This window comes from Chionomys nivalis, chromosome 1 (assembly GCF_950005125.1).
Source record: "Chionomys nivalis chromosome 1, mChiNiv1.1, whole genome shotgun sequence".
In the NCBI taxonomy this organism is placed as follows: Eukaryota; Metazoa; Chordata; class Mammalia; order Rodentia; family Cricetidae; genus Chionomys; species Chionomys nivalis.
Window position 1 is genome coordinate 64616836 of NC_080086.1, and position 16374 is coordinate 64633209.

Consider the following 16374-nt stretch of genomic DNA (forward strand, 5'->3'; position numbering starts at 1 on the left):
TTAAAGGAAAACGCCAGTCTTGATGTTTAGGAAAAAAAGTTCATTCCTTCATCCTTCCAAACAAGGTACAATACAACTGAGTAACAATACACACTTCTGAAAACCACAAGAGTATCTTATATTCCTCACTGCTCTTTAAGTATAATTCAGATATTAAGAAAAAAAGCTTCTAATCACATTAATACATTACAGAAACCAAAATTAACTTACCACATAAAATAAATTAAAACATTACATATTAACCTTCAGTGCATCATATACAGAAGTCAGAATGATGAGTTCTAAGACAGCATCAGGTTCCTTATAATAAAGTTACTATACTACGGAGAGGAGTTGCTGTTCGGTTCTCTGGGTGTGTAATTGTGTGCACGAGTGTGTGCAACACTATGTCTTTGAGACAGATAAATGGCTTCAGGGAATAAATCTTACACCAGAACATTAAAAACAAATGTAAGTCAGGCATGGTGGCACACACCTGTAACCCAGGAGGCTGAGGCAGGGGGATCATGGGTTTGAGGCTGGCCTGGGCTACAGAGTGAAACCCTGTGTCAAAAACCATGTGTTGTTTAGTATGGCCTCCCCTTGGTCCTGGGAGGGACAAGCTTAGAACTCACCACAGGACTGGACCTGTAGGCAGGGTTAGAATGCTGCTGGTTCACCCAGTAACTAACAGGCACTAGGAAAGCTGGCCTGGGAACCCCAGGTGACTTTCTGTACTTGGGAACAACCCACGACCCAAGCCTCAGAGCCACAGCCTCGTCCCTCACCAGTGTGCGTGTTTAGGACCAGTCTTGCCTCCTGCCCCCTTTTTGGGGGGAGTGGGAGAAAACGCACCTTGGGACTATTGGTCCCAACTTTTTCTAGGACACATGACAAATTGACTCCTGGCTTGGTTCTGTATTTGTCCATCTGGAATCTGTCTTTCAGGCTGGAGTTGCCACTATATTTTTTCCATGGAGAAAATGCTGTGGTGTGTTCAAGGTTACAACCAGAGGTGTGGCGGCCTTTCTAAAATTCACTTTTATTTTTAAAAATTAGTGAGTGTGTGTGTGTTCTCTCCTTCCACCATGTGGGTCCCAGGGATTGAATTCGGGTCCTCAGGGTTGTTGGCAAATGCTTTTACTCATGGTGCCATCTTGATGTCCCTGGAATTAATTTCAATCCATTCTGTGGGGGCTGTTCATTGTCCCCTGAGTCACTGATCAACTGTGCTGTCCTGTGTGGCTGCTGAGGATTACTCCTTGTTTATAGCTGTGTTGAACATCAAGAGAGAGCCAGGAAATACAGTGTGAACTGACAGAAAGGTGCTGTGGGGAGCATGGTGTGAACTGACAGGAGGGTGCTGTGGGGAACACAATGTGAACTGACAGGAGGGTGCTGTGGGGAGCATGGTGTGAACTGACAGGAGGGTGCTGTGGGGAACACAATGTGAACTGACAGGAGGATGCTATGGGGGACACTGTGTGAACTGACAGGAGGGCACTGTGGGGAGCACGGAGTGAACTGACAGGAGGATGTTATGGGGAGCATAGTGTGAACTGACAGGAGGGTGCTGTGGGGAGCATGGTGTGAACTGGCAGCAGGATGCTATGGGGAGCATAGTGTGAACTGACAGGAGGGCGCTGTGGGGAGCACGGTGTGAACTGGCAGGAGGGTGCTGTGGGGAACACAATGTGAACTGGCAGCAGGATGCTATGGGGGACACTGTGTGAACTGACAGGAGGGCACTGTGGGGAGCACGGAGTGAACTGACAGGAGGATGTTATGGGGAGCATAGTGTGAACTGACAGGAGGGTGCTGTGGGGAGCATGGTGTGAACTGGCAGCAGGATGCTATGGGGAGCATAGTGTGAACTGACAGGAGGGCGCTGTGGGGAGCACGGTGTGAACTGGCAGGAGGGTGCTGTGAAGAGCATGGTGTGAACTGGCAGGAGGGTGCTGTGGGGAACACAATGTGAACTGACACGAGGATGCTATGGGGAACACTGTGTGAACTGACAGGAGGGCGCTGTGGGAATCACGGTGTGAACTGGCAGGAGGGTGCTGTGAAGAGTATGGTGTGAACTGGCAGGAGGACGCTGGTACAGTTAATCAGGGCTATCTTTGCTGTGAGATGGCCCAGGAAGGAAAATAGCATCTGTCTTCTAAAAATCAGTCACCAAAAAACAGGGCTGTCATCTGTTGGGGCAGGGATGATGTCCAGCCAGACTCATCACAGCCTAGCCTCAGCTTATGACTCTTCAGACCCGTTGTTTTACAAAAGACCTGGCTGGGAAGGCACTTCTAGGGGCATCTGAGCTGCTGTATTTGTGTATTGGCACCAGGAGGGCTACTGGCTGCTGTGATTGGCTGGACCTGAGAACTGGGATGCTCAGACCCCAAGCTGAGGTCTTCCCTGGGATCCTCCGCCTTAACCATCGTATGTCCATCCTAATTTTCCCCACCTCTGCTGAGTCTTGGATGACAATTCCTGGTGACATCTTTAGGATGGGACATTAGTGAAGAAGTTCCCATCAATACTTTGATGTCAGTTCAAAATCTTTAAAGAAGTCAGATGTCCAAGAGCCTCCAGCAGACCAGGGAAGATCTGTCATCTGAAGGTAACGGTGTGCACTAAATGAGAATAAGCCCTGTGCCTCATTTGTGTAGGTCCCCACGAGTCAGGACTTCAGGCAGGGTCCTACTGAAAATGCTGGGGCCAATAGAGGCCTAAGGTCCAGTGCAGTTGATTGGTCTCTGAGCAGCAGACTACACCCGACCTTGACCCACATGAATGACCCAAGGAAAGCAAACTTAACCTATTTTCTTTAAAAACTGAAAAACTCTGCTGGGCATGGTGGTACACACCTATATGCTTAGAACTCAGGAGGCTGGAGCAGAAGGACCTTGAGTTCAAGGCCAACCTGGGCTATACAGCAAGAACTTGTCTCACAAAAAGAAACAACAAAACACCAAACCATAATAATAATAATAATAACAAAAGTGATGGATTCTGCCTGGAGCCGCATCGGCTCTGTAGCTAGAGGACAGCTCTGGACAGACCCAGTTTCTTCTTTTGGGGCTCCAGTTGTTGTGAGCAGAGCAGGCCAGGGTTAAGACCTGGGGCAGATCAATGCCTAGATCCTAGGAGAAGAGAAAAATCTACAGAAAAAGGTGGGATGGAAGAAGATTGAAGCAAACTTTCTGATAGAAACCAAACCGACTTGGTGTGCCGAATGCCCTCTCCCTAGGCAGAGTCAGAGGCTCTGGGGGGCTGATGGGGGCAGGCTTTACACTTCTGAGTTAGACAATGTCCTCCATGAGCAGCATTATATATTAACTGTCATTCTGTCTCCAGACAGTACCGAGCAGCCCAGGGGTGAGGGTGGGCCCAATGGGTCAGAGCACTCTAGGGTGCTCAGGTCTCCTTCTCCAGAGGGGAGTGGAGAGGTTTGGTAGCAATTTTGTTAATAATGCCAACATTCTGAAAGGGAAGAAAACAAACCAAACAAAATCCAACAGTGGGATATTTATCCAATGCTTGAAAATAAATAGGAAAGTTAAGTTTCTCCTTCTGAAAATAAAGCAAAAACCAAGGCAAAAGCATGGAAAATAAAGGGCTGCTCCCCTTCATGGATTTGTCCCATTACTCGCTGCTAATGCCGGAGCTTATGCCGGAGCTTACAAGGAAGTTAATCCACTTAGCCAAGTGCTGGCATGTGTGTCCTCCCTAGGTGTCCCCCGCAGGCTCTTTTGTGCTCTTGTCCCCGTGGGGGGCGCTCTGCCACTGGCCTTGCTGACTTTGCGACCATGTTTATCTGGAGGGACTTTTCCGCTTTGTATCTTAGAGGGCATGGCCTCCAAATAGCAGTTCTGTTCCCATCAGAGTCACCTTTGGCCACTGTCCCTACAGCCCCTGGGAGGCACCCCTCCCTGCAGTCGGGTTCTATCAAAGTGGCTGGACATTTCTGTTTGGTGTAACGTCACAGCCAGCTGCTCTTGTATCGTTAATGTGGATGCCTGACATTGACTTAAGAGATCAAAGATAAAACCATTATCCATCTAATAAATAAGACACACATCCTGACAACGGCTTGAGGAGATGTCAAGGGTCCTAGGAGGCCACGCTGTCTTCATATAGCAATAGGCATCTCCCTTGTCCATTTTGTACATCAACCATGGAGTCTCTGCTGGGACCAGATGGCCCATTGAGAAGAAACAGCCTGGAATCCATGACTGGCAGGAGACACCAACCCAAGCGCATGCCTGGTGTGGGTTAGCAAGAAGGCCAGGCAGCCCTTTGAGATTCGCATTCAGTTTGTCTTGAAACATGGTCTACTGGCTTCTTCTCTAGGGTGTGCTGAGGAAGCCCGGCAGGCAAAGTTACCACACAGTTTTGAAGGCCTGCAGAGGACAGTTGTGCGCGGCACAGGGAAAGTCTGCCAGCGTGTCCCAGGAACGTGGGTACTGCCAGTGGCATTGTCCCAAGAAGCTTTTCTGGTGTTGGGCTTCCATAGGTCACATGGCCGAATTCCTCCTCTGGGATCTTCAGACCACTGGCAGAGAAGGAAGACAGAGTGAGCGATGCGGGTCTGAGCTGGGAAGACAAGCTGGGGAATGTCACTGATGTCTCTGGAACCAGGCCCAGTTCTAGGCCAGCTTCAGGGGCATCAGCTTCTGAAACTATGCCTTCAGCTTCAGACAGACAGACTACGAGTTACAGTAGAGGGGGTGGGGTTGTAATGGAGAAAGATGAGTTAGGGCAGCGAGGAGGTTGGGGGACATATTTCTGTCAGGAGGGCTGCAGTTCAGCCAAACCCATGACCGGTTTTCCTGTCAGGAGTGGCAGGGAGAAACAGCCCCTCACTTCCCTCCTGTTTGGTCTCAGCACCTCTGTGCCAACTTGGAAAATGGTGGCCATTTTCTCCACCCAGCAGTACCTTCCGAGGAAGGAAAGGGGAGAAACTGTCTTGTACCTGTCTCAGAGTGGCAGCAAGCGGTCCTTCCCTTCAGAAGGGCGCTGGGCTTCTCGTGTCTGCAGACGAGGGCGCGGCACCACTCACAGTGCTTGCGGACGTGGCAGCAGCTGGTGGCAGAAGGGACAGGCTGAGTTGCACCTGCCTGGCAGGGGAGCCCAGCTGGTGGCAGAAGGGGCAGGCTGAGTTGCACCTGCCTGGCAGGGGGCCCAGCTGGTGGCAGAAGGGACAGGCTGAGTTGCACCTGCCTGGCAGGGGAGCCCAGCTGGTGGCAGAAGGGACAGGCTGAGTTGCACCTGCCTGGCAGGGGAGCCCAGCTGGTGGCAGAAGGGACAGGCTGAGTTGCACCTGCCTGGCAGGGGAGCCCAGCTGGTGGCAGAAGGGACAGGCTGAGTTGCACCTGCCTGGCAGGGAGCCCAGCTGGGCAGCCCTGGGTTCTCACTCATCAGCCACGCCAGGACCCTGAGGACCCAGACAGTTACCGACCAGCCTCAAAGAACCCGTTGGCTGCTGCACAGACACCATTATTGCTGGAGCTCTGCCTAGACACCCTGGATCACCTGGCTCCAGGCTCCCTGGTTGGCTGAGGGGACAGGCCAGCCACCCAGCTGCTTGCTGTCTCCATATTGGGCCAGCTGAGAAGTTCTGCCAATGTAGCAATGGCTTTACAACAGACATGAGGACTAAGACCAGCAGACCAGGGGGTTGGAGGCCATCATGCTTCAGGTGTGGCCAAGTCATCACTGGGCTTGTGTCCCAGATGCCCGATCAGCAGCAACTCACCAGGACAGCGTCTCTTATTGGCCTGTGTGCAACCTGGCCAGCCTCGGAGGACAAAAGCCTGGCCTTGCTTTTATACCCAGCCTCATCAAAATAGCCTTTGTGCTTTCTGCAGTCCCAGCCTTCAGTCAACCTGAAATGTGCTGACAGGCTGCCTTTAACTGAAGAGCGCCTTGGGCCAATTCAAACTAGGTAGGATCCTCTGAGCCCTTTGACTTAGAATAAACTGTCCCAGGGATGAAGTCCGGCTTGGGGTCAGCTGCTGGGAATCCAACACTGTGTATCCAGGGCTCTGGTTGTAACAGCCAGGTCAGTGGGCAGCTATGGACAAGCTAATAGGATAAGATACTCCTGCAGTCTCCCGTGACCTGGGGCCCAACGCAGCTCCCTGGAGGATACAGTTTAGAGGACGAGAGGGTGGTGGTGGAGAAAGAGGGGGGGCACCGAGGGTGAGGACACCAGGGTGCAGCAATAGCATCGGGAGCCCCTGACGTAACTGCAGAATTTATCAAATGCTTTTTGCAGGGAGGAAAAGCTTTGCTGCAGACCAGGGGCACTGAGCTGTTTCCAGCTCCCTCCAGAGCCCCTGCCCAGTTCACAGGTTTTCAGAAGGTTCTGGGTTCACAGGCAGGGGTAGGGCATGTCTTTGATTTGACATGACTTCTAGAAGAGCCCAGAACCACTGCTACTGCCCACCTGTGTCCAGGTGTTTGCACGTATTGCCTGACACTGGGTGGAGAGACATTAACCCTCTTCGCTGACGTCACTCTCACGTCACAACAATGTGGCTCTTCTGTGTGGCCATATTCTAGTTGCTCCTGGCAAGGCAGGCCGTTGGGGGACATGAACACAGGGGTGGCAAATACTCACTGGATCAGCACACAGGTGACAATCAGGACAGCCAGGGCCACGATAGAGACCACCACCAAGGCAGTGATGGCCTGTTTCTTCTGACTGGCAGCCACCACGGCCAGGAGATCTGCATGCTCGCAGCGAACACCCACGTACCCAGAGTGGCAGCTGTGGGAGAAAGGAATGTTAGCTTGCCTCTGACAGATGGGCTTCTTCACCCAAGCTAAGCTGGAAGGACCTGGGCTTATTGGACAAGCCCCAAAGGGCCTCCGTATCCCTTGTGATTGGAGACCCAGGCGTGAGGCAGTGAGTCCCTCTTTCTTGTCATGCTGCTGCTTGCTGAGGGGAGGGAAAACTGATCCCCTTCTTCACCAAGGGAGCACTTGGGATCTCTGCACTTGTGTTAACTTTCGAGCACTGAGGACGAGAACTTCATTTTGGTAGGCAATGAAGCTCTGTGTGTGCATGCTCATGCGTGTGTGCATGCTGGTGTAGGTGCATGGATGTGTGCACATCTGTGGAGGCCAGAAGTCACTGTTTCGTATTTTTATCCATCACCCTTTGTCTTATGTTGGAGACAGAGTCCCTTACTCTATCTGGACTTCCCCTATATGGCAAGATTGTCTGGCCACTGAGTTCCAAGGATCCCCCTGCCTCTGTCTCCTCAGCTATGGGGTTAAATAAGTCGCTACACCATTTTTTCCCCATGGGAGTTAGCAATCTGGACTCAGGTCTTCACAGTCTTGTGGCAAGTATTTTACCAACTGAGCTGTTTCCTCAGCTCCAAATCCAGGTGTTTTTTTGTTTGTTTGCTTGAGACAGGGTCTCCCTATGTAGTCTTGGCTGTCCCAGAACTCACTATGTAGACCATGTTGGCCTCAAACTCACAGAGATCTGTCTGCCTCTGCCACCCAAGTGCTGGGATTAAGGGCACGTGTTATCATGCCGCCTAGCCCAAATCCAGGTTATTTTAAAACCAAATTTGCTTATTTAGAATTTTGAATGAAAAAAATACACTAGCTGAGTAGTCGGTGCTGGCCTTTCTGTCTTCTTCACCAAGTTTAATCAGCCCCAAGTCTATTTCCTGCGTGGCTCAGTACATCATCTGGTCCCTCCAGGAAGGGATGAGGGCCTGGCACTGTCACTTGGTCACATTAGGGCTGAGAAGCCTCTGGACTCCTGTGAGATCTTGTGTGTTGGCAGCCAGTGAAACATGCCTGACCTCTACACAGTGAGTAAAGCTATTAGTGAGGTCAGGTGTGAACGTGCATGCTGGTGTGTGCATCGCCAGTCCATTCATTCCTGCCTGGCTGCACCCCCAGCTTCTCTGGCTCTGTCATGCCAAAGGCAGCTTCCTGTGTGCACAGGGTTGCTTAGTGGACGGTTCTTTAGGATGGACTGATGATGACAGACACGGGCCACTTGTTTTCCTGGCATTCCTCCAAGCATGCGACTCTTTTTAACAGAAAAGTGACACCATGGTCCCTTTTTTAAAATCCTCAATGTCAATATTGAGTTCCAACTCTCTCAGGCAGGAAGCTTCCTTGAGGAGCAACCCCACATCACACACTGAATTTACATTTATATTATATATATTTCTAACTATGGCTAAGGTAGCTAATATTCTTAAGTCTATGCTTGAATTACCTTTAACTTGCAGCTGTCAGGTAAAAGGGCTTTAAAGAATACAGGAAGGACAAGGCCCTCCCTGGGGTACCTGGGGCTGTGCCAGGCTGGCTCCGCAGCCATCCCAGGTGGGATCCCTGAGTTCAGTCTCCTCAGCCCTCAGGCCCAGCTCTCACGAAGGCTCATGGAGCCACAGGACAAACAAGGCATGTTTTCTCAGGTCATGGCTTTTGTCCAGGGCTAAACATCAGCATTTGGATGCTGAAGGGTCAGGCACTGTAGGGGTTTAAGGCTAACGGCAGCCTGAGATACGGGCGCACCCTTCGCTGAATCACCCAAAGGTGGCTATTAGTTGAAGCCCAGATAGTTGAGTTTATTAATGCTTTTGTAGCCTTGGCTAGCTCACACTCATGATCCTCCTGCCTCAGCTTCCGAATGCCTGGATGGCAGCCGGGCACTACCAGGCTTGGCTACTTGTTCTTTGGTTGGGTTACTTAGTGTTTGGTGTGCTTTCTCGTTTAATCTTGTTATGGAAAAGCCGAGCCACACTTTCCCTGCACCTGTTCTGGGGACTTGAAGGACATTTGCACCAAGTCCAAGACTGGGGGCGGCTCCCTCTCCTTTGCCAGATGGTAGGCTTATGGTTTAGCGTCTTACCTTGAAAAGTAGAAAAGATTGGAGTTTAAGTTAAGTGTGCTGTAAAGAGCTTGTGTCCTTGGTAACTAAGAAAGTTAGGCAGTGCTAACAGGGAAATAAAAGAATGCCCTGAGGACCTAGATAGCCGGGCTGTCTACGTGGATTCTCATGTAGATAGTCGGGCTGTCTACACTGACCTTCATGGCTCAGTGCAGTGGGATGGAGATAAGATTTTGTCTCAAAAAGAAAAGAAAACCTGCCGGGAGGCAAAGAGGAGACAGGTCACTGGGTAGCCACTGGCCTTTCTGGGGGGAGGCAGAGAGGAGACAGCCTTTTCACTGAGTAGCCTCTGGCCTTTTCCCTGGTGGCAGATGGGGGGGAAACAACAGTGAACAGCCCCCAGAACTGTTTGGTGATCAGCTGTTGGCTTGGGCCCACCCAGTCTGAGTTGTCCATATCCAGACAACATTGGTCAGGTTCTCTCTGCCCATTCTCAAGTTCTAACTCTGTTCCCGGAGTCTCTGAGTTAGAGGGGACTTTCTGTGATGTTTGACATCTCCTTCCTACAGGGTCTTAATCTCTCCCTCCTAGCATCCTGAGAGGTCAAGCAGCCCACACGGTCCCTCCTAGGCCAGCCACATGGTTCTCAGACACCTGGAATACATCCCTGACTCTTCCACACTGACTTCCACAGACCACATTCTCCAGAAACCACGTGCTTTCTGCACAGATTCTCCCACTCGCTAGCCTGTCCATTTTCCCATGGCTCAGCAGCGCCTCCCAGACCCTGTCCGTCTTTGAACACCTGCAGCCCCACCTGTGCCCACCCTCTTTCCCCAGCCCCTCGCTCCTGCAGGGCAGGCCTTGTCCTACAAAATGCCCTGTGTCTCAGTAGTTCCTTATGAGTGGGGAAAAAGACCAAACTTGACAGCTCATCTTCTCTTTAGTTTCTAGTCTTCTAATATTAGATTTAATTATGCTGATTATTTTAAGCACAAGCCACATAAGGAGGGTGGAGTGTCACCTCACCTGGCGACAGATGAGTCACAGCCTCACTCTGCTGCCTTACCTCTGGCAGGCACAGCAGAGTCCCCTGGGGGTTCTAGAAACTGCTGGGTCCAAGGCCATACCCTCATTCTGGCCACCTGGCCACTTGGGTGGCCCTAGCATGCATACAAGTCGGAGGATCGCAGAGGTAGGACTGGCTTGGAATCTGGAACCAAGTCAAATGCGCTGGCTCCTCCTCTAGCTCCCTTCCTCCCCTCCTCCTTCAGCACTGTCCCACAGTGACAGCTTGTAAGAAAAGCCTCGTGCCAGGCACTGGACATGAGGGGTAGAGGGGCTGCACCTCCCTTTAGGAAAAGATTCTGAGTGACATAAGTGTGGTGACAATGGGGGAAAGACGTGAGAGTGGCGCCTTCCTCATGGGACCATGCACACGTGCAGAGAGGGTCTGCTGGGCCTGAGATAGTTGCTTGTCAGACACACACGTCTGCAATGCTGTCTGTCTTCTGTAATTCAGTAATTCGGACCCTTCCCAGGCTGTTTCCCCATGGTAAGAACAACAACAATAAAGGAAAAGAAGAGAGGGTGCCTGGCTGGGCTGCAGGACTACAAGGCTGCAGATAAGCGTTGAGGACCCTCATCCTCCTGTGCCTGTAGCTGGGCCTGCTGGTGGTTAAGGCTGCCAGTTACCTTGGAGCTTTTCCTAAGAGTTTTAACTGCAGGCCCCTCTGTTTTAACCGTCTATGGCACCTCTCCTTCTCCTCTAAGGATAGCTTTTGGGTCACCCTAAGTTCCTACACCTCCTGGCTCACAATGCTCTTTAAAAAATATTATGAAATATGAAAACCACATTTGTCAAATGTTAAGGTTTTCCTTAAGGAAAAATTTCCCCAACCAGGAAAGGAATGCTTTAAGCACATTGGGAAGTATAAAAACTGTAAGAAACATAGAGAAGTTCATACCACTGCCATGGTGCCAGTGTGTGTGTGTGTGTGTGTGTGTGTGTGTGTGTGTGTGTATGTCTGCAAGCGACTATAATTCATATAAATGTATGAAACTGTAAAACTGTAGAAGAGAGAGAAAGAAAAACAAACAAACAAACAACCACAAAACCCAATAAGAAAAGAAACCTCAAACCAGAATCTCAAGCTCTACCAGACTGAGGATGTAGCTCAGAGCAAGAGTGCTTGCCTAGTGCGCACAGAGACCCTGGTTCAGTCCCAGCAACACAGGAAAAACCAAACCAAAACAGAAAACAAAAATCCTTTGCAAAGCCACTTTAAATGGAGCACAGTAATTCTGTGCTTTAGTTTCACCAAATTCTTTCCACACAGACGGTGCCGGGTGTGATAAGCAGAAGGCCGGGCATTATCTCTGTACTCAAAGATACTCTGTTTGTATTTCCGATTACATCCTCAGGACAGGAGCTCAAAGGTATACACAACTTGGCACAGACTCTGTAGCCAAACTGGCCTGGATTCAAAGCCCTTTCTTCACTTCCTGTCTGGGTAACCTGGAGCCAGTAACAGCTCTTTACCACAGACTCTGCATCGTGAAGATGAAGTGCTGGTAAGACCCGCCCCCAGTTGAGAGCACTAAAGGAGCCTTGTCTTTGGGGAGAGCAGTGTGAAGCCCACAGGCTATGTCTCTGTTAAGGATCAAATTAAACAGCAGGGGTGGGGAGGTGGTTCTGTTGGAAAGAGCTTGATGGCCTTGCAGTTTGAGGACCTGAATTCGATCCCAAACCAATCAAGGTGCTGAGTGTTTGTAGTCCCAGCAGACAGGCAGATTCCCGGGGCTCACTGTCCAGCTGCCCTAACCTACTTGGGTGAACTCCAGGCCAGTGAGAGACTCTGTCTCAAAAAATAATGTGGGGGTTGGAGAGTTCGCTTGGGTGGTAAAGTTTTTGCTAGGCAGTCAGGAGGATCTGTGTTTGGACCCCTAGAACTCACATGAAGCTGGGCCTTGAGTATGCTTGGAATCCCAGAGCTAGGAAGGCATAGACAAGTGTATTATTGGGCCGGCTGGCTGGCCAGCGGAAGCAACTTGTTCATTATGAGGCCAGCGAGAGACCTGGTCTCATCAAACAAGGCGGGTCTGGGAAGACTGTACGGTTGTGAAGATCACTTGCTGCTCTTGCAGAGGACCCAAGTTCCTTTCTCAGCAACCACACTGTTCCTCACAATTGCCTGCAACTCTATTTCTAGGGGATTCAATGCCACCCTCTTCTGGCCATTGAAGGCATACACACACACCCCCCACACAAAGATAATCTTGAAAAACAACAAAAATCCCAACCCAACAAGGTGGACAGAATTTAGGGAACAATGCTGAAATTGACCTCTGACCTCCACACACACTTGCACACATGAACTTGATTCTGCCTATTCATGTGCGCATGTGTGCACAGCACAGCACACACACACACACTCACTCACTCACTCACAAAGGAGACATTGTTAGGTCTCTGTATGTATGCTGTGCTGTGTTCTTTGGCAGGCGGCTGAGGACCTGGTGACTTGCTGAGTCCCTCAGCACTGGTCTCAAGGCAAGCATCGGAACCTGAGGATTGAGGACCAGGGTGACACTGTCTCCGAACTTGTTCTTTATCAACTTGTGCTTAATATGCACCATCCTGCCAGGCTGGGCTGCGACTGGACTCCCTAGGACTGGTGGGATGAGGACCGAGTTCACCTTTTCTTGCTCTCTGGAGAAATGGATTTAGGGCTGGGCGTGGTTCAGAGGCAGAGCACTTGCTCGGCACGTGTGGGGGGGGGGGGCCCTGGGTTCCATCCCCAGCTCAGAGACAACAAAAAGGACTGGATTTACCTGCTCCTATTTTTTCTTCCACGGGGCTGGGAGGCCAGGGCTTCCTCTGCAGCTCAGAGTCAAGGGTCTCTTGGGACGCCTTCGCTGACCCTGAGCCATGGGGAAAACTTGTAGGCTTATGCTGTGTGGGAGCAGGGCTTGGCAGTCTCCTGGAGGTTTTCAGTGATGACTACAGAATTTGCCTCCTGACACCTCTAGGTGTTCAGAGCTTAAAAGGCGGTCGTGAACCAGAAAACTAAGCCCTATTTAATTAAGTCAATGAATGTGTCCAGAGGCACAGTGGCAATCACCGCGAAGTTCTCACTCTGCGTCTCTGAGGTATTGGTCCCCGAGGGGAATCTGAGGTTAAATGGGGCCAGGCCACTGAGTGTATGGGACACTTATCTGGATTTTAACTGAGGTCTATCTGACCCCCAGATCCAAAGAGACCCTTACTGTCTGCTTTGGGTGGAGGGGGGCAAGAACGAAACCAAGGCATAGTTTTCTCGCGTCCTGTCATGGGTGTGGTGTGATGTCATGCTACCCTCCCCCCCACACTGGTGTTCAGATGCTAATAGAGCTGCCTGTGGGGGCTCCTGTGCCACCTGGATCTGGTCTCCCATGGCTGCAAGGCTGCCTGTCTGTGCTGGAATGCCACTTGTGGTCTGCTCTCTCTAGGTGTCTGGCTATTCAGACCCACCAGTGTGCACGGTGGACAGAGTGGCCAGGGAAGGCAGAGTGATGGGGAATGTTTTCTTTGACTGACAGAGATGTTTTGCTCTGGGGTCTCTGTCAGAGTTTTAGTCACAGGAACATCCAGGACAGATGGGAAACTTCAGTCTCCTGTGGTTCCTCACAATATCACGTGTGTGGACTCTGCCGCTACCTGCCCAGGGCACCTTGGGAAAAGGGTGGGCCGCCCCTGACCTTACGTTGCCACAGTTTTCTGCTTTTGCATATCGTCCTGCCGGCGAGATTTCCAAGAAGTTCAGAGGAACAATCTTGGACTCATCTGAATCAAACAGTGTCTGACTAGTGGTATTTTCATTGTTTGGTTTTAGAGTATGAAATGTCACTTTGGGATTTCTAATGACTTTTTTCTTCTGGGAGAGCATGTTAGGAAGCAGTGTCTGCATCTGCACTACACTCTCAACTTGCTGGGCTTCTTTATGAGGCCCTGACAGATGGGGCTCTACCTCAAGCTCTGTCAGTTTTATTGACCAGAATGTTGAGTGTGTCAACTCCTCAAAGGCGGGAGGTTCTTTAGAGCGGGGACAGAATGTTCTGACTTTCTCAGTAGAGACTCAGAGTTTCTGGTCTGGTGGGAATTAGGAAGCTAGAACATTCTTCTGGTTACTATAAATATTAAAAAGGAGCAAGGTGTGGTTCTGTCTCCTAGAGATGATGCACCAGAAGGGATAGAGAAGCAAACCTCACCAGGTCTCCAGGCCCGACAACTTGCCTTGTCCAGACACACTAGCTCTGTGCCCCAGAGTGCTGTGCTGAGGGCTGGGCATGGCCCTCATGTCCCCCACAGTCTCTGTTGCTAAATGGACCTTCTGAGGATTAAAGGCCAATCATTCACAGCACTCAGGGGCCATGTGAATGTCTGGAGAGATCCAGTGTGTGACTGTAAGCAGATAGAGGTGGTGGCAGGTTATGGATACCAACACTCTGCTTTTTTCCCCCCAGGCAACACTGGGGAAAGGTGGGAACCAGAGACCTGGAGAGGATAGCCATGGCTGGGTGAGGAAGTGTGACTGGGTGATCTGTGGGCAGCCGTGGCTGGGTGATGTGTGGGCAGCCGTGGCTGGGAGATATGTGGGCAGCCGTGGCTGGGAGATTCGTGGGCAGCCGTGGCTGGGTGATGTGTGGGCAGCCGTGGCTGGGTGATGTGTAGGCAGCCGTGGCTGGGTGATGTGTGGGCAGCCGTGGCTGGATGATGTGTGGGCAGCTGTGGCTGGGTGATGTGTGGGCAGCTGTGGCTGGGCTATGCATAAGCAGTTGTGGTTTGTGGGAGGTCAGGCCAGCACTGTGTCTCCTGTTAAGGCAAGGAAATCTGAGCACCAGCTGGAAAATGTGAAGCCCAACTTCTAAGATACACACAAAGACTTACAGCTACCAGAGAAGAACACACAGTATTACCTGTCATATTAACATGTCTGCCAACTGAATACTGCCCCTGGGCCACCAAGATCCAGTAGGGAAACTGAGAGAAGAGGGTGGTCACTGTTTTCCATGGCCTCAGCTTTCCAAGGTTGGCAGAGCATCCTAATCTCGGCCCTTGGCCCTGAAGAAGTCTTGTGAGAGTGGGTAGGACCAGCCCTGACCTTTCTCTGAAATAGAGCTCATCTGCCCGGTCCTTTCTTGGAAACAGGAGAGCTTGATGACTTGAGGTGAGTTCTGTGACAAACCCACCTATGACCATCTTGTCACAGTTGCCACAGACAGATGAACTCCTGCAAATATCCCTTTCTGAACCTAACAAGGCTCCCACTGCCCAGAGGGTAAGGGATTTCTCCCAATAGGTTCTGGCCTCTAACTGCATCTGCTGCCTCCCTGCTGTGCACTCTGATCTGCAGTAGCCCCTGGAACCCTGGGTCTGGACACCTTTCTGCTTGTCCTGGTCAGCCCCACATCTGCTAAGTGGCTTTCCTCCACGGCCTTTCTCTCTGATTCCACCGTCCATGGCAGTTACCAGTGGCTGCGTGTGTGTCCTTGTCAGACATGATCCTACTGCATCTGGCTTTTGTGGGGGTTCTGGGGGTCTGAACTCATCAGCATAAGTGAACCATCTCTCCAGTCCTCGTGTGTTGAGAAGGCTCAGCACCTGCATGGCACTTGGACATACTTTGTGAGGCTCCAGGGAAATGGGAGCCACCCAGGTGCGCATGCAGACTGACCCTTTGCATCCCTTCCAGCTACTTCCCAGGCTGGATACAAAGTGTTGGCTGAATGGGAACTTCATTACAGAGGTGCAGGTACCCAGGTCAGTGCCTTCCCTCAGGAACTCCAGTCAGAGACTGCTGTTAAAAACAGACCCCAGCTCTGCCTCCAGGGCTCCTCCTCTATCCTGGGCAATTGGCTGGCAGCTCTCACCCTTCAGCTTCCGTCCTCTGGGTCTCAGATCCCTGGCCAGCTTCATAGAAGTAAACGCTCTGTTCACTGGGTGCCTAACCACCCTCTGGAGACTAGGGGATACTTACACACACGCTGGCTTCTCCTCCTGCACCAGAAACCTGCAGGTTCCATGGAAGCAGAACTGAGTGTGGGAATCTGGGCAGTCGTTGAAGTGAGACACCACTGCAGCCGCCACGGGGGAGTCTGCTGGGGCGAAGAGACGGAGGTCAGACCTGGAACAGCTCATACCCGGGAGGGACTTCTGTCCTCACCCAACACCCCCTGCAGAACTCTCAACTGTCTAATGCCCAGCTAGGGCCCAGAGTCTTCATCAAGAAGTCTGATTATTATTCCAAGGTTATGAAAGAATTTCTCCAAAGGCTTTGGTATAATTCAAAGATAGCTAGTTAGAGTCATTTTTGCAAAGAAGTTCTTTTTTTTGTTTTAAATAATAGCCCTAATGATAATTTGTTTGTAGTTGGGTGTGGCAGCACACAGCTGTAACCCCAACACTCAGAAGGTAGAGGAAGAAGGGTCAGGGATTCAAGGCCAACCTGATCCATAAACTGAGTTTGAGAACAGTTGGATCCCAT

The 16374-nt window shown here is 51.0% G+C and overlaps 1 protein-coding gene across 1 annotated transcript in view; it reads right to left on the reverse strand.

Annotated features, from left to right (window-relative positions):
• The window catches only part of Tgfa (transforming growth factor alpha), a 90645-nt gene continuing 74271 nt past the window's right edge, over window positions 1–16374 (reverse strand). The window contains exons 3-6 of the mRNA XM_057785577.1: window positions 15868–15985; window positions 6605–6754; window positions 4955–5064; window positions 1–4534 (exon numbers count right to left, since the gene is read on the reverse strand). Of these exons, the coding sequence (XP_057641560.1) occupies window positions 4527–4534; window positions 4955–5064; window positions 6605–6754; window positions 15868–15985 (386 nt within the window). The 3' untranslated portion in view covers window positions 1–4526. The remainder of the gene's footprint in view (window positions 4535–4954; window positions 5065–6604; window positions 6755–15867; window positions 15986–16374) is intronic.